The sequence below is a fragment of the Plectropomus leopardus genome, chromosome 18, assembly GCF_008729295.1.
Source record: "Plectropomus leopardus isolate mb chromosome 18, YSFRI_Pleo_2.0, whole genome shotgun sequence".
In the NCBI taxonomy this organism is placed as follows: Eukaryota; Metazoa; Chordata; class Actinopteri; order Perciformes; family Serranidae; genus Plectropomus; species Plectropomus leopardus.
The window spans coordinates 8,468,449-8,494,284 of record NC_056480.1 but is presented as its reverse complement, the minus strand read 5'-3'; the positions used below and the strand labels follow the sequence as shown (position 1 = coordinate 8,494,284).

The 25,836-nt window shown below is 40.1% G+C and overlaps 1 protein-coding gene across 1 annotated transcript in view; it reads left to right on the top strand.

Annotated features, from left to right (window-relative positions):
- Nucleotides 1-25,836, top strand: part of LOC121957621 (dolichyl-diphosphooligosaccharide--protein glycosyltransferase subunit STT3B) — a 122,667-nt gene that overhangs the window by 47,829 nt on the left and 49,002 nt on the right. The window contains exons 2-3 of the mRNA XM_042506306.1: nucleotides 4,694-4,802; nucleotides 16,890-17,177. Coding sequence (XP_042362240.1) covers nucleotides 4,694-4,802; nucleotides 16,890-17,177 — 397 coding nt within the window. The remainder of the gene's footprint in view (nucleotides 1-4,693; nucleotides 4,803-16,889; nucleotides 17,178-25,836) is intronic.

Below are 25,836 nucleotides of genomic sequence, written 5' to 3'. Positions count from 1 at the left end.
TCTGTCACACCTGGCTGCCTCGGTACCTTTGCACTTTGGAACATTATGGTGCTTTGCACACCTCAGTATTTAAGGAAATAGACTCGAAGTATGGAAGAACAAAAGTATTGTGTGTATCACCATCTGATTTTGACAGAGCTGTTTGGTTGTGCATTAAAATGAGCTCGGAGGATGGACAAGAGTGAATTGTAATATGTGAATCGTCATATCTGAAGTGACTTTTCTGGCCAAAAGAAACAGATGAAAGTACAATGAAAAATGTTTTCTTTTCTGTGTGACTCTTACGTTCCAGCTGGATGGTTTGTTTGTCATCATGTTTTCTGTGCCCAGATTCAGGCCGCTTGTCCTCAGGTTGTTGAGTGATATGATTGCCCAAGAGCCAGGATAAACACTCATGTCAGCTCCTCAATAGCTTTTCAAGATCACTTTAAGAGGCACAATGCCTGTTATGCTTTTCTATTTTTTTTTCCATGTTTTCATCCACAAAATGGAGAATATTACACATCTAATATCTGATCATTTTGCTTAAATTGAGTCATAAATGTGATGAGTAACTGCTGTCATAGGGGGAATTTGAAGAGTCACTCAATTTGAAGATTGCTTTCTGTTCTTGGCAATCAAGAGAACATCACAATATCATGGAAATATGTGGTTTTTCCGTAGGGCTGGGTAATAACCCACTGCCAAAAAGCACAAAACTTTTCCAGTCAAATGGTTTCTGCATTTGATCCATTTTGTAGATCGTCTTGAAGATAGTTATAATAATTTGAGCACTTTCAAAATGTATTTGTGTAAAAATAATTTGGATGGGGGGAAGAATGGTGGCATTTTATGCAACTGATTGCTTCCATTCACATGATGGGTATCAAACAAAGTAGAAAACTAGATTTTCTGCCTCGTGATTGTATGCCTGGCGAACCAGTCATGTTGCAGTTACAGTTAACATTCATGTCTTTCAAGACTCATCTGTAGCAATGACAGCTGACAAAGCTTCAGTATGGAGATAGCTGCAAAGAAGCTTCATATTCTGAACTGGATGCTTCTCGTGCATCTTTAAGGCCAAAAACATTATGATATCACAGCGAAGTTGACATTTGACCTTTTGGATAAAAATTGTTATCACTTCATCATTTTATCCTTTTAGATGTTTGTGTGAAACCTTGTCATGCTTAGCAAATGATTTATTGAGTTTTGCCCAAAAACATGTTTTGTGAGGTGACATTGGTCTTGACCTCAGACCATCAAAATCTCTTCAGCTCATCCTTTAGTCCAAGTGGCAGGGTTACTTTAAAAGCCTTTAAAAGCATTGAATCCATTAATGTAAAAAAAGGGCCTTCATTGGTATTAAAATTAGATTTTTTTCTGAATAATTTTCGGATTGTAAAATCTCAATTAAATAAAGAATGCCTCTCGCATTAATCTCATCAAAGAAGTAATGTTTTTATGTTACAATTAATTAAATTCAATTGCAGGTGGCTTTAAAAAAAGTAATTAAAAAGCTTAAATCCCACTTTTTTGAAGCTGTAGGGATCCTGAAATGGATTTTTGTGCCAAATTTAAAGGAAATTCCTTCAAGGCCCTGGTATATCATGTTTAAGAGAATATGATGGACACAAGGTTGCAGTGACCTTGACCTTAGACTAACAAAATCCAACCAGTTCATCCTTAAGTCCACGTGGATGTCTGTGCCAAATTTGAAGAAATCCTCTCATGGTCTTCTTTAGATATTGCGTTCACGAGAATAGGACAGTTGTACTGAATGCTTCTGCCTGAGGCTCGTCCCTGGGATGCATAAAAATGTATCAATTGAAGTACTCTAGTGACATAACTTTAAGGGTACTTGTATTGTGATTTTTTTAAACAATACCCAGCGCTAGTTTTCAGTGCAACTTGTCAAATCTGTTGAAACTGACTACTTTATTTCTGCATATAAACCACCAGTATTACATCTAATACATAAACACAGTTTAAAGTGTCCTTAAAACAGGCAAGTTAAAACTGTTCATAGTGAAGTCAGTTATTGGAAAAGCTGAATGTTTTGAAAATGAGACAGTTTCTCAGCATTTGGTTTGAAATGACTAATGTCTGGCCACCGCATGCTCTCCGGATACAAGAGCCAGGATGGGAGGCCCGAGCTGTGGCTTCAGGTGCGATGTGGAGGAGGTAGAAAACCAGGCACCTTGTGATGATTAATGAGCTGCGCCTCATGCCAGCAATTTTAAACACACTGTCCTTATCACGAGTTTAGGCGGCACACACTCCAGCAGCTCTGTGACAACTCTGCTGCTGCTTCTCCTCCTCACTTGCATTCACACACAAACACACACACAATCTTAAACTGTATAAGTGCCTACTGAATCTCGAGCTGTGGAGATGGAAGAGAGGAAATACTGTTGATTTGGGTTGGGCTGTTGACAGGCCTTAACTTTTTTGCGTGTGTGTTTGTATTGACATTTCTTTTCAGTGGACAATTATCGTGGCCTTAATTACCACAGTGTCCTTGGAATTTATTTGCTCGTATTTAACTTTGACCAAGGAGGTCTCGTTTATTAGTTTGTCTTTGTGGCTTGTAGGATCTTTTGTAGACTTTTCAAGAGATTTCAGTGAAGTTTAAATAGCTGTTAGGTCATATGCCAAGGGAAAATTTATGTCAGTTTGGCATAGATGTGGATTCAGGTGCAGATCCAATAATTATTTTTACTGATTAAAATTCTCCCATGAATGTGCATAGGTTTTTAAAAAGAAGTTGGTAACTGCATATTTTTGTGATTATCTTTTCCTACATTTTGATGCAGTTCCCAATTTAGGTCCAGTTATCTCCATCTTGTATAGTATTAAAATCACAAACTTGAACTCATTGACATTTTATTTTTTAATTTTATTTTTTATTTGTATTTGTTTATTTATTCATGTATTTTTTGCTATTTGAGCACCACAAGCCAAGTGGCACCTAGTTCAATTATAATAGAGAGAAGGCAGTGTCTGCAGGTCCTTAAAAAGTCTTAAAATGTCTTATGTTCATTTTTTCTGAATATTAAAGCATTTATACTTAAAAGTCAATAAATAGTCTTAAATTTGAATTTGTGAGGTCTAAAATAAACATTTCATCCTATTTTAATGTATCCATCTTTTAATATATTTCTTGTCAGTACGAGTCAAGGTCCTCTGTGTGAACATCCACATTTCTAATGTTACAATCTTTAAACTGACCCTCAACTGTCTTTTAGCTTCATACTTGCATTTACCTAAAGGCAAAAGATTAACCTAACTCACTCAAATGACAGTAATCCTACATAAAACCTACCTCTGCATGTGACTGCATATAAACTGCTTATTTTATACTTGCCTGCAATGCTTGAATAAGAAAATGATGATTTGTAAACAAATATATTTTAGGTTTGGTTGAAAATGATCTTGAAAATGTCTTAAAATGCTTTAAATGAATGTGTCTGCTACCTATAGATGCCCTGCTTGCACTGAATTGTCCTTTTAAATGTGATGTGTCAATGTAAGGGGCAGCACTAGCCTCTAAACAGTGCTGTTGTTGGTACACCCGTAAATTCACAGTGACATGTTCGATTTAAAGATGTATATAAATGCAAAATCAAAACCTTACCATTTTGAGGCTTCTCCGCTTTCTAATACTGCAGCACAAGAGCCACACGTACAGTTGGAGTGAAGATCAAATGAGGTTTTTACAACTAAATCACACGGCTTTGCATTGTTTTGTAGCATTTTCGTCTCCTCGCTGTAATCTTGCCTCGTCCATTGGCAGACAGTATTATTGAACTTATTGTAGTCTGAATCGAAGAACCTCTCGAGTGTGTAAAGGAGCACATGATAGCCTGTCCTCCCAGGTATACGTCTCTATTAGAGATCGCCATAACAGGTAATTGTCCTTTAGCAAACTGCCTTGCTATAGGGTCTCTGTGCATGAAGTGTCTCACATGAGGTATACGGGCCTCTGAACATACCATAAAGCAGCCCACATTAATGAGCTGTGCAGCAAAGAAGGTGCCTCTGAAATTTTACTGAACACTTGCTTCGTTCTCTTTGGCAGCAGCCTCCTCAACAGTGTCAGCTCTTTCGTTCTGCTGCTTGACAGTGTTCCAACCCCCTCGGCTTACCACAGCTACAGTGTGAATCAAGGCCTGTTTGCTGTGATATTCCTCGTATTTATTCTCAGGGTTTTCTTTTTGTTTGTTTTTTCTCTCTCTATTTTTTTGTGTGTCGTTATTTCTCTGTTCCAACACCAGACCCACTTTTTGCCTTTGTCACCTCAGCACATGCCAGTGGATGTGGTTGGAGTTATCTGTGCAATAAGCAGGCTTTGTTCTGAAAAAAAAACGCCACAGTATGTGTTAGCGCCCTTCATATCTCTATTTTTTAACCGAGGGCTGACCTGAGAGTTGTTGGCATCAGCACAAAGACACACATAGTGAATGGAGGCTTTATCTTCCCTATCCTAACAAGGCAAAGTCTCTGCAGCTTACCCATTCAGCCCGCCTTCAGAAAATCTGGAAATGAATAACCTTTTCTTTCCTAGAGTTAAGTGTTTTCGGGTCTGTCAGTAGCTATAACATTTTGGCAAAATATGGTCAATAAATGAAAATGGATATCTCTTTACTGTGTGTGGTTGTTATTTTGCCTTATACTCAGCCAGGCCTCCTCTCTTTTCCTTCTCTCGCTTCAGGTTCAATTACAGATCTACGCACCATCTCACCACAAATGGCTTCTACGAATTCCTCAACTGGTTTGATGAAAGGGCCTGGTACCCCTTGGGCAGGATCGTTGGTGGCACAGTAAGTTTCTTCTCAAATTGATGCAGTCGAGCTCCGTGTTTTTAAACGTTTTGTCACTTGTTTTATTTCTTCAGCATTTCTGGGCTGTCTTTAGAGGAGTACAGATTTACTTGCAGGCGATGTTGTTTTGAAGTTAAGGAAAATAAATGATTGAAATGAGATGAGACAGTGAAGGGTGGCTTGCACTTCTAAAGAAGAGGGGAAAAAGGTGTGCTCCAGCTCTTGGTGTATCACACTGCTCAGCCTCTCCAGGACGTCTTATGTAAGGGTAGTGGGAAAAGGAAGCTCCGGGCGATTGATGAAGCTCAGATTGAGGAAGAGCAGTGCCGCTTTCATCGTGGTCGTGGAACCTCTTTAATCTTGGAAAACTACTGGAGGGGTCATGGCGCTTACCCACTGATTTGTGTTTTTGTGTACTTGGAAATGGCTTATAACCCACAGGGTGTCTTGTAGCAGAGGACTTAACGAATACAAGGATGCAATCATCGTTTGCCAGAATAAGAGCTGTGTATGTAGCTACAGCAGTAACACAAAGATATTTTCACAGGCCTATGCACCGATGCGATACTGTGCATAGATTCTCAGTCTGTTACTTCGAGCCAATGAGATATCTAACCTGGGAGTGACCTGGTTGTGCGCTTGCTTCAGTTTGATGCCATACATTCCCTTTTATTGTAGTTTGTGTTGCATTGACAATATAATCCATTTTCTAATTAAAACCAAGCAAAAAACTTGTTAGAATGTTAGAACAGCAGTAGTCAAATAAAAAGGTCGACTTCTGGATTACTAGAGCCGATATTTGACATTTCACAGATTATCTACAGTATATCAGCAAAGAAAGTGTCAGCATGGGAGGAACTTTTACTTTGTGAAACCTCAGGGAGCTATTTTTTAATCAATTTTTTAATCTAAATTTTCGCTTGACTTGAAGTCTTAGTTTTGAGCATTTGCCAAAGGCATTTAAACAAAGTTTTGTGTTTGAGTTTGTTATATTCCACTTGCATATGAATTCCAAATGTCTATTATTAATCTCATTAACTACTAATAATCTGTATCGCTATTGGCCCTGAAAAACCAATATCAGTTGAGCCCTAGCCAAAGACCCTTTGCCTTTGGGTAGCAAATGACCTTGCTGCCTTTATCCTAGAGCCCAAGATACCAGCACAGCAACACCCAATGTACACCCATGGCAAACAATAATTAATGTGTGGTTAATTAAAGAACATATTTGTTTCTTACACCATGTTATTATTTCATAAACTTTAAAAGCCTGTGAGGTTGTCAAAGTCACATACAGGGCATACTGACCAATCCATGGATATATGGGCAATAAAATGTATCTATAATATTCATGGATATAATAGTTTTTCTTTCATTTTTACACATTTTATTTGGCATATTCACATGGAAAAGGGTTAAAAGTATACAGCTGTAAAGTCAAGTCAGTGTACTTTGCATCAGCTTATATGCAGTGTCAGTTATCGGAGTCAGGAAGGAAAAAATGTTATGGAAACATCTCTTGTGCTTAATCAGACTCTGACCTCTGGTGTGAAGCATCCTGCTTTGCGTCAGGCTATAAAACGGTGAGAATGAGAGTCAGCAACTGCGAGTCTGAGGCCAGCCACTCTGCGTGATTGCCCCCGTCAGCTTGGGACCAAGTTGCTGGCTCAGGTGAGGGAGTACAAGTAAATTGGGATCTCTTTCATGAGTGATCGGCAGATGGAGCCTGAGATCGATGTGGAAATTTGCACAGAATTCTCAGTAACGTGGGGTTGTACTTGACAATGGAGGGAGCTAAGCCCGAAGGCAAAGCTCTGGATTTACTAGTTGATTTTTCACCTGTGGTCATGAGCTCTGGGTAGTGACTGAAAGAATGGGATCAGGGATTCAAGCTGCTTTAATGATTTTTTCCACATGAGGTTTCAGGGCTCATTTGTAGGGACAGGGTGAGAAACTCTGACATTCTTTCGTATTTTAAAAAGAGCCAGTTGAGGCGGTTTGGAAATCCGATCAGGAATTGCCCTGTACACCTCCCTATGGGGGTCAGCCAGCCCTGTCCATTTGGGGAGAAAAATCCCAGGCAAACCCAGAACATGTTGGAGGGATTACACATCCCACATGGCCTGGAAATACTTTGGGATCCCCCAGGAGATGCTGACTGGGGAAAAAGGAGGTCGGGGCTACTTTGCTCAGCGTGCTGCCATCGTGAGTTTGACCTACTTTAGTGGCAATAAAAGGATGGATGGATGGATGGATGGACGGAAGGATGGATGGATGGAAGAAGTTTTATATTAGCCACGGCAGGAATTCTTGGGGAATTTGCAAAATCTGCAGACTCAATCCTTTTTATATTAAAGGATAATCTGAGCACCAAACTGGCTGCAGTCAGCCCATCAGTGAGTACAGTCAGGCATCAAATTATGCTTCATCTTATCTCTTTTCTAGTTTTGTCTCGCTTATGTTTGGTAGGCTGTTTGGCTTTCTGTTTCTATATCGCCTCGTGAATATCCCTTTTCTGCCTTTGCTTTGCTTGCCGCAGCACTTTGTAAACTCTATTCCAAAGATGCTATATAAATAAAGTTATTATTTTTATTATTTAAATCACACTTAATCATATTGAGAAACCTGAATTTTGACATGAACCAGCCCCAAAAAATTAAACAATAAATATCAGCATATAAACAGTTTCCAGTGTCACCCACAGATTTGGTGGTCAGCTAACAAAACATTTTTTTTTTCCTCCTCCTGTTTTTATGTCCTTTTTTATAGGGGGGGGGGGGGATAATTTATCCACCCTTGTAGTGTGTATATATATATATATATACACAGGTATATATATTCTCATACCACTCCTAATGACAGTCCAGTCCCCAGAATAGAATATCAAGTCATCATGGCAGTATATGTTTTAATCATGGCAGGCCACCACAAAGAAATGAATTTGTGGGAAACCCTGAGTTTAAATGTCTTACCAGATGAAAAAAGAATCAGATATGTCTAAACTGGCTGTTAATATTCATGAGCACATCGGGATCACTCACAGATATTGATAGGCAGTCAGTATTAATGTCATCACTTGTGGTTAATGCAAGAAATATAGGAAGCTGATCATCAGTCTGTTGTCATGGGTATCCTCCCTGCAGTGTGTGTGTATGTTGGGGGGAGCATGGGGTTATCTGGGGTTAGGCAAGGCAGAGCATTGATACCATAGAGCCCTATAAGCCTCTGCCGGGTGGCACGGATTTAACTCACAATCCAGTAGAAACAGTGAGCTGTTAACTTGACAGATTCCCCTCGGCTGCCATGGCCTCCCTGTTTACCAGCAGCAACGATTGTTGTGAAACATTGACCCTTTTCAGTGAAAAATACAATGTGCCGATTCCACGCAATTTATCTCCCATTTCCCCGCCCTCCACCCTCCCTCCTCTGAGCATTTCCTCTCCCAACCTCATCTTCTCAGCCCTGCATCCTGTGAACCGCGAGGCCTGTGTGAGTAAAAACCTTTGGCCTATCCATCTCCCTCTTTAACAACCCCACCTGCCTTCATCCTTTTGAACAAGCTTCATGAACCACCAGGTCTGCACTCTGAGCTGTAATTGCACAGGCTAATGATGCATCAGGACTACATAATCCAGACCCCTCAGTGCCAAATAAATGTGGAAATGTCTCCCAGCGTGTTTAGTAAGCTTTGGCTGAATCTGTTTTTTCATAACTTCCTGGAATTTCACCAGGGTAAACGGTGTACGATGGTATCGGTGTGTGGCTCTAACCTGGCGAGTTCACTTCATTCTGTTGGCTGTCCTGCCATTTTCAAACAGCTCAATACACAAAACACCCACAAGGTGTCAACAAAAAGTAATATTCTTACGCCAATTTTCCTGATCAAACAGAGAAACACAACCATACACCTTATGAATTTTTATTGTACTTTGGTGCCCATATTACCAGGTTAGAGCAGCCACACTGATGGTGTTAGCAGCAGAGAAATGAAGACTCGCTGATTTTTCCTGCCTGACGCACAGGTTGTTTTTTCTTTTTTCAGTAAAAATAGACAGTGAAATTGGTCTATTGATGATAATATTGACTCTATACCACCTTTTACTACAGTTTCAGTGTCTTTACGTATCACAGACATAAGGAAATACAAATGCATCTGTTTTATCGAGCTCCTGAGAGCGCGAGGCTTTGAAGCAAATTTTACAGAGCCAAAATTGGTATTACAACTTCCATGTCTATCATGTGAAGTCATGGGGCCCATTAACTGACACTGGGAAACAGACTTCTGTAAATCAGTGGTACCTTTTTTGTGAGTGTCAAAACCTCTGCAAAACCACTCATTTCATTATCAAGATTAAATTCATTCAGTTTAATAACATTTTAAAAGTGTTGAAGAGCTGCAAGGTTATATTATTTGATTGCCATTCAAGCTAGGAGAGCGCTAAACAGCCACTCTGTGAGCCACTCTGCTGGCAGAAGGCACCCGCTCAGGTGCACTTGGCCTCCGTGAGTCTCCGGTGTGCGTGCTGTATGGGCCCCATGATGCGGAAGATCCACGTACTTTTAATACTGCAGAAATAGAGCTTCTTTTGCTTCATGCGCTACTGAGCAGCTCTCATAGGAATGAAAGGGGCCACACCTCCATGCTGTATCCAGCTTTTCTTAAGACATCCATGGTTTTACTCAACCTCTCCTGTTTCTGTTTCAAAATAAAAGCCCTCTGGCAATGTTTCTGTTGTTCTGCAGTAGCTTGCACAGCTTCATAAATGAGTGGATTATGTGCCTTTAATGGAAATACTGTAGTTATTACAGTAGGCAGCTCTGCAGCAGCATACCAACAACAAACGCTGCAGGTGTGAACACACACTGCTCATGCATGCAGTTTGGCCTGGGCGTAACCTCCAGGGCAGGTGATGCACACTGCATGCAAAACATCCTTAATACAGCCTCTCCAGTATGAAGTTAATAGAAAGATGAGGGTCCATTTTGACAGAATTTAAAATCACACTGCCAGGATTTCTAAATGCCCTCATATAGCATAATACTGTTGCACTGCCCATGCCTCGGGTTCAGCTGAGAGGCTGGGGTGGAGCCTGGCCCTGTGTGCCTGTCTTGTGACTCTTTCTCTACACACTCTTTCTTCCCTTCTCTTTGTCGGCTGATTGGAGAGTTACTCTGCGCAGTTGAGACAGCGCGGCATGTTAATGTTGTGCATTGCTATCAGATGCCGTTATCATTACAGCACCAAGCAGATGGTGCGTGGCAAGAGCAGTAGCCACGCTACATGCTGATGTTTGAATATAGTATTCACCACTGAACAAGAGAAACAAGGAACTGGAATCCAAAACCCATCCATCAGCACTCATCTGTCATCGGCAATTACCATCAGCTACTGGTAATTGCATATGACAGGCTTAGCTTGTAATAATGGATGTGCCTGCTCTGTTACAGTACATGGATACTTGGTTTAGGCCTTGTACCCATCGGGTGGAGGCTGAAACTCATGATTAGTCTGGTAATCGGAATTGGAAGGCGTATAGTTTTAAGTTAATTTTCATGACATTACAAGATCCCTGGGCTGCACAATGCATTGTCCTCTGAATACAAAACAGCATTCAAAGCAAACACAGCTCACATTTTACCCCTCTACACTCGTATTGGCACTTCATGAATGCAAAAGAGTAAAAAATAAAAAATAAAACCAACAAAAAACTGCAGGGAATTCACACACGGTTCATTTAAAGAAGATTATAGCGGGTTGTGCTCATCTCTTCTCTGCTCAAATTTGGTTTCACTTTAAAGTCATTTCATTTTCCAGTTGAACATTACTTTAAATATTTTAATTTGCTCAGCAGACTCCCCTCAAGCTAGACCAATCTGCAAATAGAGGACATACGAGAGCTTATGCCTTATCAGAGCTCGGGTTTTGTACGAGGTGGGAGGACAATATGCACTGTGATGAACAGTACATCAGTATAATGTATTACTTCCTCTCTAGCAGAACTGGCTTCTATCTGTAGATCATTTCCCTTTATGAATATTAACTCTGTACCCCTCAACATTCATTTTCTACCAGTAGGTCTTACATTTCTTTCAGATTAAACTCCGTCAAGACGGAAGTTTTGCTTTGGTCTTAAACAGCATTATTACACGAGAAATGAGTAAACAGTTTAATATCATAAAGGAAAGTAATTACAGGTTACAAGGAAAAGTAGGTATGAGGCCGAGCTCATACAATTTCTTGTTTTTCTATTGGAGGTGTTAAAAAAGTGTTACCAGAGTGACCTCAGTGGGTGTAATTTGTGGAGTGATTACCTGGCCAAAATATGTCTTGCACTCGATTTTACTGAACAGTGGTAGTCCTGTTGTTTTTGCTTCAGGTGTTATTATTTTGAACACTGCCGGTGGATGATTGCGTCCACACCGCTGCCACTAAAGGGGATGATACTGCTCATATTGGAATCAATTGACATGGTGTACTGGAACCAGTGAGTTTCTTTACATGTCGCTTTGGCAACCTAATGAAAGTAATCTGACTGTCCTGGAGAAAGATGTACTGATGCAAAATAGTTGTGGCATCGGAGAAGAAAGATTTTGTGAAAAGATATGAAAATCTGGTTACATTTTTTTTAAAATAATGTCAACATAAGCAAAGAACTGATCCCACTAAGTATTACATGTGCAGCAAAAGCTTGTTATCATTATATTTTTCTGTGCCATAGAGCTTGATTGTCGTCCAAGAACTGAGCCCACTGTTGCACAGGGTGACAAATTCCTTCATTACCATGACCATGAGCTTTAGAGTTTATTTTAAGTTGATCCCACATGCACCAACTTGCACGCAGAATGTGTATCAATCCTAAGGGCTTTTCTTTGGGTCTTGAAAAGTGCCTTTAACCTTGTTTATTCTGATGGCCAGCAGAGGGCAACTCCACTGGTTGCAAAAATAAGTCCAGCTGTATAGAAACCTAAGAGCAAACGGTCCTCCGTTTTGATTTATTACCTTAGCAAACAATTTCCTAATGAGTTTGTGGTTTCAATCATTAGTTTTAAGTCTCATTCAGTACAGCATGATGTTCATTTCGTAAATTATGGTACTGTTTAGAGTTAAATAAATGATAAAGCAGGGTAGGGTGAGGCTACCTGATTGATAAGTCTCCACCACCGTGGTGACCTCGGGTAATCAGTCAGGTTCACCCCCACACAGCTCCACCCACTCGTCTAAATAAGGTTATCTTTGCCTCCAATTAAACAAGATGGTGACAGCCAAAATGCCAAACTCAAGGCTTCGAGGCTTTGAGTCTTCGAGTCTTTAAATGGCAGTCCACAAACTTTTGTCTTTTATTTTGTCTTACAGTTTCACTGTAATTCAAGATTGTTATCAGTCAGCACCCCTATTGCTCCTCTTGAAAACGACTAATCTTGCATTATGTTACCCACCAGTGGGAGCGTTTATTGGTCTGCAGCAGTGCAGTGCATTCTGGTATTTTCAGGTTTTCTACCTCACCACAGCCCTTTTCCCTTTATTTTCTCTGGTCATGTAGCAAAAATTTCAAAAGTATTTGTGTCGTCTACTTCATGGACAGCCCAGTTTTATATATATAAAAAAGGAACATTTTTTCAACAGTGAAATACAACTTTAACTGCAGCTAAAAGTTCCTGTTTGAAACTACAGACCCCAGCTTTCTGTATATTTGAGACCTTTTGAAAAAATAAATTTAATCCCGCAGTAGGAACCAGTGGGTTTGAGACTACAAAACAGAGAAGAGAAGTCAAAATATTGCGAGATGAACTAATGCATTGTTATCTTTTGTCTTTACATGGGATCTATTGACAGTAAAAAATATATAAAAGTTTTCCATCCTTGTTCTATTTAACAGACTAGCTCTGCTGATAACCCAGATTTGACTTGGAAGAAGTTTAGTGCCAGATGGTCAGTCGGTCACATTCACACAGTCACATTCTGCCTTATAGGGTTCACAGGAGTTTCAATAGCAGGTGGATGGGTCATTCTGTTGGCCATACTAAATGCAAATGTCTCCCTCTTACATGCAAATCTATGTCACATGGAGCAAGATCTAGGACCTGATGCACTGAGGAGACCTGACAGAGCTGCTGCGGAGCTTCAGCCATCTGGCTCAATGATAGATTCACGTCCATTTCAGACTTTTTTCCTGCTGTATCTTTTACGTAAGAGGCTGAGGTGGAGATTGGTTGCCAAAATGATCTGATGTTTGTCCAAGGGCACCGTGATGGTAGTTGCTGGAGTAACAGAAAGCCACTCACTCATTCACTGTGTAGGCTAATTGTCAAAATTCCACTTGTTTGCATGACTGAGCTAGATAATTTTGTGAACACTGACAGGCTTCAGGGAAGAAGGGCATTTAGTTTACTCCCACACTGTATTCCAAATCATAAAAATGAATGTGTGAGAGCTCTTATTTGCATCAAGCCTATGCTTTAAAACTATGCAGGTGTGTGGACAAGGGTTGGGTTCATCTCAGTGTGCAGTGTGTTTTCTAGCCTATAATGCGGGGCTCAATCTGTAGCTTTTGTTTCGAGAAACATGAATTACAAAGTTACATTCCCTCCTCGTTTTCAGAAACCTGTCTTGACATTGTAACAGTCTCTCCTGTCTCATTCGGGGAGGCGGTCTGTGACCCTTTTGGCTCCAGGTGGAATTCATAAAACCACCTTTGCTCCACCTGAGAACAGCGACGAGACTCTTTTTCTGTTGCATTGAACCTTTTGCCCGCCTGCACTCTGTTTAACATACCCTTTCTCTCCTTTCATCCTCTATAGTTCACTTTCCTCCTCATTCGCTTCAACCTCTCAGCCTCTTTATCTTTCATCATCTCTCCTCTGCTGTCTGCCGCGGCGTTTTCTCTAATGTCTGGCTGTCTTTTCTCAACTCCACCATGCCTCTATTCTTTGCTCCTACCCTTATCCTTACCCCGCTTTTTTATTCAAAATTAGACAGATGATCCTGACAGTCCTCATTAATTGTGTATGATAGCGTTAAGTCTCTAAGCACTCGGATGGGTCACACCGTTTGGAAGACGGACGAGCGCATATCAGTTAATGTGACAGTTTAGAGCCTTTCTGCTCAGACCAGTCCAGCTGCACTCTCCTTTTTTATTTTCACTCCCATCCACCCTCCAATCCCCAGAGGACGAGTGTCAGTTGCTCTTTCTCCTGAGCCATAGATAAGAAAGGAAGGCCTCTCTAATGTGACAGTCCATAACAACAGCGGCCTGTCAAGATAATAAACCGCTCTTTGTTGCCATAAGGACAATGACTCAAGTGCAAATTTTGGTAACAGCTTTTGTCAGTTTTATATTATGATAATTTCATAATGAACAACTATGTAATGCATTTCTGAAAGCCAATTTAGAGAAAAGTGCTGATATATAATGCATAAGGATTTTAGACACCAAGCCTAAACTGAATGCAGGCTTTGATCTCAATCATCTCTATAATTTTTAAGGGACCTGGGCTCTACCACAGAGTTCAAAACGGCTAATAATTACAAGAGTAGTTTTGTAAATGGCAGGATACCGCTCCATTAGACAGAGTCCACTCCTCAGAGCCGAGAGGCAAGACATGGTTGATTTTCATTGAAGTAGATTGGTTGATGAAGCTTAAGTCTCCTAGGCGCCAGCTAATTAGAGATGCGAAGACCTTAGTTTATTAGCGGCGAGGCAAAGAGCATGGACTGTGGCTGCAATGAGCACACATCAGGGACATCAGTCACACGTTAAACATAGCCTTGTTTTTTACTTCAGTCAGCCAGTGCACTGCACTGCACTGCACAGGCCCTAATTGGATCTGCTCTGGTGTATAGACGAGACAGGGCCACGAGGCCTCGTCGACTCAGGCCCCAGCTTTAGCTGAGTGGAGGGTTTAATTAATAATAACTTTCTGTTGTGGAACGATATACATTGCAACAAATTATTTGTTAAGCAGAAAATGTCAAACATTTGCTGGTTCGAGGTTCTCAAATGTAAAGAGCTGCTATTTTTTTGTTGTTTTACATTATTTTAAATTGAATATTTTCCATTGTTAGACTGTTGGTTGGACAAAAATAGCATTTTAAAGTTCACCTTTCGTAGTGATGGCAGTGTCAACAGCCGGGATTGGGCCTGTTAATTTTGCCCATTGGTGTCATTGATGCTGAGTTGGGCAATCGGACGCAGCCTGACTTATTTCTTTTTCATATTTTACAGTGGCCAGTGATGCCAGTGTCAGCAACTTAAGTCGGGAATTTGGACAGTTTATGTGGCCCAATTCTAGGGTATCATTCATGCCAGGTCTCAGCTGAGTCAGGCAGCTGCGCAAGCCCCGACTTCTTTCTTCCGACATGCAAGTTTGGGCCACTGCATGGCCAGATCTTTTCCTGTTTTTTTCACAATGGCCCAGTGATGACAGTGTCTCAGTCGGAATCGGGCCAGTTTATTTTGCCTGATTTTGGGGTGTCATTCATGCCAAGTCTCAGCCGAGTCGGGTTACCGGACACATCCCGCATTTCTTTCGACATGCAGAAACTCTGGGAAACTCTGATCATTTCCTGACATTTCACAAACAAAATTATTATTCAGTTAGCTGAACAACTAAGCCCTAAAGGGGCACTGCGCCCTTTTTCTAAGTTTATTCACATTATACCTATGGGCTAAGACAGTCCCAAAATATGAGTTAAGTTGAACAACTATTAAAACTAAAACTAGAGTGCTAAAACTCAAATTTGTGATGTCATCAAGTATAAAGTCTGGAGCTAATGAATTGGTAAAAGATAGATGCTAAATGAAAAGAAAAGATGACACTGAGAGCAGCGAGGGGAAAGTTCTGAGTACGTGGATCATTTTCTGTTGCAGAGCTGGAAGCACGACAGTAGAATAAATCTAATTTGGGTGTAAACAGGAAAACAAACATTCTGTGCGTTCACAAAACCAGGCTCTTATTCATTATCTTGTTGACATCACAAGTTTGAGACTTCTCTGGTTTCTGGCTTTGAGAGAGTAACTCATGCTCACAAATATTGACTGAACTTCCCCTAGGCCATTTGGATAACACTGAAATTCGTAACTTTGGGAGCATTCCCCTTTAAGGCAGATCTAGTTTAGTTGGGTTTTATCATACAGAGACAACTGGATGAGCTGCAGATCATTTTGTTTTGACATGTTTTTTTTTCTGAGAACGTAATCTGTTGGCTCTAAAGAAGTGTGTGTTGGTGCAGATAAAAGCCTGTTCCTCGGTCAATAGAATATATTGATAATATTGCAGTTTGTTATCTTCCTCCTGTTTGTAATGCTCAGATTTGTTGTTATCTCTGTCTAGAACAGTTTTTCCCTCTTGGCACTTTTCTTCTTTTTTTTTTTTCTTGTCTTGGACTCTTACTTTCAGTCACCTACCATCACATATGTGTGGGGCTGCCCTTAAACATATTTTATTCATCTGCTATTTTCAGTGTTAATCAACTAGTTGGTTGGTCCACAAAACATTAACAATGTAAAATGTGCCAAACAATTTCCGAAAGCCCAAGTTTAAGTCACCAAATTCTTTTTTTCCCCACTCGGATAGTCCAAAGTTTAACAGTAATGGTAAGACAAAGAAAAGCAGCAAATTCTCAAATTTAAGAAACTGAAACCATCAAAGGTTTGCTGTTTTTTTCCTTAAAAAAAAAAGTCCAGTGTGTAGGATTTAGTGGCATCTAGTGGATGCATTTGTTGCAGACTGTAATGTAGTGTGTGGTTCGTCCATCTGTGAAAGAGGACCTGCTCTGTATGTAGATAAAATTGGCTCATTTTAAGGAAACAAAAACACAATTTTTATTTTCAGCTGATAATACACTAAAAACACAGCTATGAATGTTCTATACATTTTTTCTGAATATATTCCCCTAAATCCTACAGAGTGGACCTTCAGAAATGATCAAAATAGTTGCAGATAAAATGTTTGTACCTCAAATGGTCATTACACCCAAATAGTTGTGTCTTATTTGTTTATGTTCCCAACATCCATTCTGTGCTTTTAAATTTTTTTTTACTTAATTTTTTTTACTAAACATCTCTCTCTCTCTGCCCCGTCACTCAGGTATACCCGGGCTTAATGGTGACAGCCGGCCTCATCCACTACGTGCTCAACCTGCTCCACATCACCGTCCACATCCGGGACGTGTGTGTCTTCCTGGCACCGGTGTTCAGCGGTCTGACAGCCATCTCCACCTTCCTGCTGACGCGGGAGTTGTGGAACCAGGGCGCAGGGCTGCTGGCGGCCTGCTTCATCGCCATCGTCCCTGGCTACATCTCCCGCTCCGTCGCAGGCTCTTTTGACAACGAAGGCATCGCCATCTTCGCCTTGCAATTCACCTACTACCTCTGGGTAAGCACGCTGGTGCAATAAGAAGAATTTTACCATACATGAATATGTAAACGTGTAATTTGCATGTGGGTGTTCACGTCTGATGTTGTGTTTCAAATGGCGAGTTTAAACTTCTCTCTTGTTAGGTGTCAGAAAAGAGCTTAAACATGTGTTCGCTCTGAATTTCGGCTCTCAGTCCATTCATTTTTAGGGGACAGGCTTTGTGCAGCTCTATTTTCAATCTTACTTGGCCTCAAATGTTGAATTATTTATCCAGAGGCTTGAAAGGCACACTGGGCTTCTCTGGCGACCGTGTGGAGCCCAGGAAACGGCATGCTGCACTGTAAAACCTTCACAATGAGATGACCTTTAAGAGTAGAAGTGAAACATCTCGGGTTAAAGGTTGAATAGACCACCTCCCAATATCCATCCCTTTTTAAAAATACACAAAGTAAATACAGCCGGTTACCTGCCTACAGAGCGGCTGAACTTATTGAATTTACTCATGGTTGTCAGCAAGGTCAGATTTATTTTGTACGCAACAAAAAAAATTCGCTTCAGTGATTTAAAACGTAATTCGTCCAGGTTATATGAGGTAGACCTTGACAGAACAAATAAATTCCACAGATGAGAAGAAAAGAGTTAGCAGGAACCGCATGGCAAAGATTTTTTTTGAACAGGCTTCCACAGTCGGTGGAAGGAAAGCGCTTTTCAAGCTGGAGGACGTATGAAACAGACTTTTCACTGTTCCTCAGTGTGTCAAGTCCTTTCAGTTGCATCAGCAGCTGCCTTACTGCCCCACAGCTATCTTACTATGAATGCCTCTCATCTATGTGTGTGTGTGTGTGTGTGTGTGTGTAAAATTGAAGAGCTTGGTTTTGCAAACATTTTTTCATCATCCCCTACTTCCTTGTTATTTGAGTTGACCTTGACAAGTATTGAGGAGTTTTTCACTCCGTATTGAGCTGTACGAGCTCAGTGATACATGCTTCATATTTTACTTTTAAATGCAGAATAAGAACGATAATGCCTACACAGGATTTATGTGAAAATGAGAAAATTGCCCTCAGTAGAGTTTCGATCTCCGCTAGACAGTCATATCTGACTGTGATGCCGCTGCTGGAGCTGATCACTGCCACTCTAGACAATACATGTGGCACAGCTGGGCCTGTTGAGTTGTCCCTCCTTGCTCCCTTACAGTAAAGACAGTGGCAAAGATAACAAAGAACTGATCTTTTTTCATCTTGTATCATGCCTAAATTTAGTAGATCATTACATATCTTGTATGAAATTAATCTGTGGACTCCAGTTCAAAATTAGACCAAACTTTTCTTTAGATGTTAGTTTTTGAGTCACAAGGATGGCTCCAATGTGGCCATAAGACTTGTTGTTGGGCGGGGGTGCGATAAACCGCAAAACCACGGTAATATGTTGCTTTATCACCGCGGTGATGAAAAATCATACCGTCACAGCCATAGGAGAGTGACATGAGCTGTTTTTGGCCATTGACCATTTGAACTGTCCATACTACCAGTCCTTGACAAACATGTATTTCTTACGTTGTATCCTTCAGTTATGAAAAACATACAATTGAATTAATAGATGTGGGCAGAGTGTGATATCATGGTTAAAAGCAATCTTGTTTCTCCTTCTTAGGTTACAGAGGATTGCTGGAGGAAAACTGCAGATACTCTAAATGCAGGGATATCACTGCCTCAGTATCAGTAGAGCGCTGTGGGCGTATTTCTTATTTATACAATACCCTGTCATCTCATGGAGTCTATAAAATGATTTCTATTAACTAAATTGCCTCATGTTCCTGTAGACTGCAGTGAAAAGGTAAGGGGTTACAGTGAAAGCAATTACAGTCATTGCTGTGAAAGAAATCCACACCTGCACAATTAACCTGCACAGGAGCAGGTGTCAAATGAATATGGACGTTTGAAGGGAGTCCGAATAAAAGGTTACTGATTTTGTCAATGTAAAAGAGAAGATGAAGACAGAACTGATTGTAATGAAGCAACCTTTGTTTATTAAAACTGAACCTGCAAGGACTTCTTCTAAACATGCATGCAGCAGTGTCAGAATGACTTTACAATCAAATATTATTAAAAGGAGCAAAGACTGCAATATTGCAGTACAACTGCTACAACCACTATGTACATAGGTTGTTTTTTTTCATTGGAGCGCAACCTATTTACAACATGTTACCAAGCACTGTAAAGAGGCCCTGATCATTTACAATGAACTGTCTCACGTTAATGAGAATTGGAAAAAGGCAAACTTTCTTTTTTTGTTTTTTAATCTTGTGTGTGTGTTGCTTTTTTTTTTACCATTCTGTTTTTGCAGGTCTGTGAACATAGCACAGACTGAACTTTTCAAGAGATCTTTTTATTCCTAAGCAGTAGTTTGAGGAGTTTTAGTCGAGGGATGAATAATTGATCTGTGGAGCTGATCAGATCGATGGATGAGAGGAGCAGCTGTGTGTGAGTGAAGGCAAACTTTAAAACCCAGGGCAATCAGTAGTTAAGTTTCATTTTCACTGTGTCTGGAATTCTGCAGCTCTGTCTGTTTCCAAAGTACACTCTGCGCTCTGAGAGTGTGGTGCAATGAAATAAATAAATAGGTATTTTTAATGTCATTGTTCAGCTAAATTAAGTTTGCGACCCCCATACATGATGCATGAAAAACAGTCGGTAGGGAGTAGAAAACTAATCAGAAAAGCAACATTGAGGTTAGTGACCAGTGTACTCGTATATGCAAACTATCTTCAAGCAGTCCAAAAAAGAAATCTAAAAAATAATTTTAAAAAATTGTTACGGAAACATGTCTTTTCTGCAATAAGAAATAATAAATACATCCACATGTAGTTCCAGATCTTTGAGCAATTATGTAGTTAACAGTACAAAAGTGCAGATTGGCAGTTGTGAACATGGCTGCAGCATTTTAGTCCATGTAATAGGAGAGAGGAGGGGGGGCAAGACAGGACAAAATGCGTAACCAGCTGTATAAATATTTCATTAGTGCTCCTAATGAAAGTCCAGCTCCAATAATATAAAAGCAATGCGTGGTAGATGCTGTGAACATGGCGGGCTGCCACAAATAAATGAATGCGTGTGGAACCCTGCTAGTTAATGCTGTCATTAGCCATGTTTATCTTTTGCTTCAAACAGTACATAGACAAATGAAATGATGAACAAAAATGACAAAAGAATAAATACCAGTCTTTTATTGCTGTTATTATTTTACTCCTTGGTCCCTCGTGTCTTTTTCGCATCACTCCTGCTGCTTAGTTTGCTTGGCAAATTATATTATTCTTTTTCTTTAGCTCAGAAGCTTTGGGTATTGTCTACAAAAGATTAATACATGATAGGATGCCGCAAGCCTTTTGGAACCAGAGACTCATGCAAAATAAGCCACATATCCACTGACCAACTGTAACTGCGTAGTTGTTGAGAGATTTATCATTCATGTCAAGAAAGCCCCAGTTTTATTTAAACTGCACTGATAATTTTTTCATTATACCCGCGGCGTTCAAACATGACCGCCTGCAGCTGTTAAAGTGTACCCTCCCAGCTAGAAACAGAGCAAGACCCGCAGGAGTCCCACATTAATGCAGACGTGTATTTGGAGGCCATGTGACATTGCTCATCACCATTCAGCGTAAATGATCTGTCTTTGCTGATGATTTGAATTACTGCACAGCACACAGTAATAGATTCAGACCACGGTTAAGCCTGAACCATCCACACAACAAATGCAATGACATGTTTTCCTAATCATCACAGATGTTTAATTAGTAAACACCACAATCAAGGTTGTCACTTGATGTTATTCACATCGCCTGTGTGTGCATAACAATGTCTCTCTATAAGAGACTTGAAGTGAAGCATATAGTTGTTATTGTAGATGCTGCAACACCCTCTATCTGCATGCTGCTTGCCAGTTAACCCCTTTTAACTTGAACAAATGGGCTTGCTTTTTTTAAAAAAACATGGAAAGGAGGCAATGAGCAACGAAAGAAACGAAGAACGAAGACATGACTCAAAAATTAGCAAGATTTTACTAAAATCTGTAAGAAAATTGCTTGAGAATTAGTTATGTCTAAAATAATAATGTATAATGTATTATTAGTTATGTATAATTGTGATAATAATAATTGATTTTCTATTTTTCTTAGACATTTTCCTTAACTTTTTAAAAGTAATTTTATCAATCCACTAGTATCTTACATTTCCTGGATCAACATGATTTTTTCTGCTTTTCGTGCAGCCCTGAGTTTTGATTTAAACCAAATGTAGACTTTTTTGTTTCCAATTTAGATATTTAATAAAACTGTCATTTGACCTCTCAATGGAAAAGACCTTCACAGTCACATTTGTTGAATGGCACCGTCAGCCTGTGTTAGACAGGCTGCTGAACAGGGAAACTGTTAGTCTAACTGTCCTCATCCGAGCAGTTTCAGTAAGTGACAGAAAAGAGCTTGCATTATGCTTGCCAAAGGCAGGGAGTGGTTAAAGTGGCTTCAAGGCTCTTTGTCCAATTTTTATTTTGCCTTCAAAGTGTTGATTTGCCTTTGTGCTTCACTGTAAAAACACACTGCAGAGTTTTTAGGTAGAAGTAGTGATGCAGGTGTTTCGTCATGCCATCCCTCATGCTGTTTGTCACACCGTAACAAGCTTGGAAGTACAGTTGCCGCCGGGTTGGAAAGGAGCTTTTATCTGTCCGAGGATTCAGGCATCCCAGTTTATGTCACTTTGTCAAATCATGCATGGATGCATGTCTACATGTAGTTTCATGGTGGTATTACTCACTAGGCTCCAGCTTGGGGGCAAGTCTATGGTGCATTTCTGAACTTGTTCACTGTCACTGATCTGGCAGTGACCCACAGTTTGGTGTCCAGGTGGCTGGCTGAGCACGGCTGTTGTGTCTACAGTTTAAGTCCCGATACAACACACCTGGCTCTGTGTGTGTGTGTGTGTGTGTGTGTGTGTGTGTGTGTGTGTGTGTTTCTGTGTGTACGTGTGTGTGTGTGTGTGTGTGTGTGTGTGTGTGTGTGTGTGTGTGTCGGCTCAGCAGAATGAAACCAAACAGCTGATCAGTGTGTGTGTGTGTGTGTGTGTCAGAGTGGAGTTTACATCCTAACACATACACTGCATGTTTGGTAACCAAACATAATTTGGAAAAGTAGAATAAGCACTCATTCATAAACAGGCTTTTTTGTGTATATGTACGGAAATATACAAACCATACAGAATTGGAAGTTGCTGGCATTGCAGACATTTAAAGGAGCAGTGTGTAAGAATAAGGGAGATTTAGTGGCGTCGAGTGAGGAGAATTGCAGATTTCAACCAGCTGGAACTTCATGCCAATTATTATTCCTTCAGAGTTCATTGTTCAGGAGGTTTTACAGGGACCAATTTGTATGCAGAGGTCTCCTCTCCCAAACAAACAGACTTTGTTTTTGCTGATTTACAATGGTAAAAACACAGAATAAAGCACTTTAACATCACAAATGAGTGTTTCACCAATGCTGTTTGGCATGCTGGAGCTTAGCACCTGCTAGTGCATGCTCACCTTTTTAATCTGTGAAGTCTGTGTGATGTTAGCTAGGAACTAGAGCTGGCATGATAGCAGATTTTCACTACACGATTACTGTGGCCAAAAGTGTTCATGATGTTTTTGAAACATATTTATACAATTATGCAGGGTTGCCACCAGAACGGAGATTGTTTCAAGCCAAGCAGTCCAAGCAGTTGCATTTTTATTTTTTTGCTAGTCAGTGTGCTTTGCAGTGTACCTCTGGGGACGTTTTGGTCCCCAGACTTAGCTGCAGAGTGAGTGCTCTTGACTTTCACGCTACTCTTTGATAGAGGCTGCAGCAGGCACAATGCAGCGGCACAGAGGGAGACTCTGCACTGTCAGGCTCACAGATCATTTTATCTTTCTTTTGCTTAGATGTGGTGAATTTACTGCTCACAGCAACTTAATACAACATCTAATTTTAGAGCCAATTTGTCGTCAGTGCCATTAGCTTGTTTACTATATTACATGAATGCCGCTGTCACACTAAACATCCAGTGTAGGGAGGTGTAGAGAGTCTGTAACCATGTACATATTAACATGATATCAGTATTTCATTTTCAAATATCACAGTCTCTAAATGTCTTCATCATGTCAATATGCAATACTAAGATTACTGAGACCTATAGAGTAAAATACACGAGGCATTCGGCGTGACGCTTCTGCTGCAGCATGCACACAGCAGAGAATGTTGATTATAATCAGCTGAAGCTGCTACACCGACCACAGAAGCCATGCAGGCCTTTTTTTCTCAAGGCATTGTCCTGCAGCCCTCCAACAGGTAAAATTAAGAACAATCTGTGTAAGAATGATGTGACAGTGTGACACAGCAGAGTAACCTTGTGTGTGTTTTTACATTTCACATTAAAATCAATTAATCAAATCAAGGCACCCTGCTTTTAAAATGATACAGTTAATTAATTCAGCACCAGTTAATATAGTTCCAGTTCTTGTATAACAAACTGGGTGATCACTCGGCAAAACTCAACATGCACACGGTGACCCTGGCAGCAACCACATGTTTGTGTTATAGGTAAGAAATCTAGCCTGACCCCACCTACGCAACCATTTCCACTAACATATCGAACTTTTTATTCTAAGATTAGATTGTGACACCAGAAAACTAATGTGTGACTATACCAAAACAAAGATGGACATCCATCATGCAGTTGGCCTCGCTAATTTGCTGTATATTGAATTTTTTGGCTGAAAGAGCAAAAACCTAAAGGGATGTCAGATTTTCAGTTGATGGGAAGTATATTGAGACAGGTGGGCAACGAGGACTGCAGACTCTGCAGAGCTGCAGACAAGTGAACTGTGCAAAAGGTGAACTTCAGGTGAACTGTGTCTGCATTGGAATTTGGATGAACAGCATTATGAAATAATACTGAACTGCATTGTGAAGTAATACCGTGGCGCATTATGAAATAGCTCTCCCTACTCTCTAAAAATATAATTTCAGTCAGATTTTGAAATGATTACTCCTGCTCACATGTGATGCTGGATTTTCCACTTCCAGTTTATTTGATTGTTTGAAATAATATTAAAATTACAGCAAAGTGAGTAAATCATGACAACTCATGACTCAGCGTTTTCCATGGATCTTTAAAAAGTCTTAATGGCACAATAAGGCCTTAGTTAGCAATAAAATGTCGAAAATATGTTTTTTTTAACGGTCTTAAAAATGCTAAGTCATAGAAAGTAGAATGTTATGAATATTTTTTTTCTGACATTGCATTGTAAAATCTCAATATTACTGATAATATCTATTCTTTGACTAATTTACTGAATGCCTCACATTTATGTCAAGCATCACAAAGATCAAGACAGAAGAAGAAATTTTTCTTTCCTTTTTTTTAACATTAAAAGTAGATTGACTGACTTTTTAAATTGACCAGAAAGGTTATGCTTTATGCTACAATAAATATTTGGGTAAAAAAAAAATTGGGTCAGTTTTTGGTCATTGTAAAATTGGTCTTAATTTTAATTCTTAATTCTTCAATTCTTTTAAAAGCATCTTAAAAAGTCTTAAATCTAACTTGCGTTAAACTGCATGAACCCTGTGGCACCCATATTATAATTATAATCTGCTTTACATTGGTATTGTTGTATTGTTTGCCAGCCTCTGTATGTACATTGGGTAGATAGATGTCAGTGATTCACCATTTGTTGGTTAAGCACAGAGAATATTTTTCACCCATAATGTAAATCAGTGTATAGGTTATTTTGCTGCCCTTCAGTTTACTGCACTGCACAACAACCGGGTCTGGTGAGAGCTAGCTAGGGACACCGCTCATCTGGCAGCTACCGTTTGTAACGTCCTCCTGACCCAAAAGTGACACCGTGGAAACATTGTGCCACCAGGTCGCTCAATTGAATTAGCGGCTCACTTTTGAGCTCCAATCCCCCTTTAAACCCCCCTTTACTCACCAGGGTGACATTGGAGGAGTCTGGAGGGTGGGCACCTGTAGTTTATGTTTTTTCCCATATTAAATAAGTACATTAAAATGAGAGTGCAAGTGTTGTGTTTGTGGATCTCTGCCGCAACTAGGAACCTGTATATGGTTTAAGATTTTGGAGTTGTGCACTCTGCTACTTTCCATATTCACCAATGTTTCTGTAGCTGCACCGACCAGCAGTAATCATAAATAAGGAGCGCCGCCAGCGAGCTCCCACCAGATCGGATTGTGCCCAGCACTGAGTGGCCAAGTTTAATGTTTGCTAACCAGTTGAGACTGGAGGGCAGGCAGTGGGCACTAAGCATATTAACCCGGCTGGGTGACTGTCTGTCAGCAAAACCGACATAAAATAAAATCAAAGGCAAAACATTTACATTGTGAAACACTGAAATTGCACCAACACTAAATGGATAGCACTTTGAAATGTGACGCTAAAGCTCACTGAGTCAGCTGAGCACCGGGCTACAAGGAAAGGCCTCTGATTTCTCATGTTTTTTTTTTAATCTGTTAATCCCTGGTAATTGGGTGTCAAGCAAGCAAAACATTAAAAAAAATCAAAGAAAAGAAAAAAAGCTAAATTAACCAGAAGTTACATCCCTGGAATATAAGTTTCTTATTTATACAACAGGAATCACAAA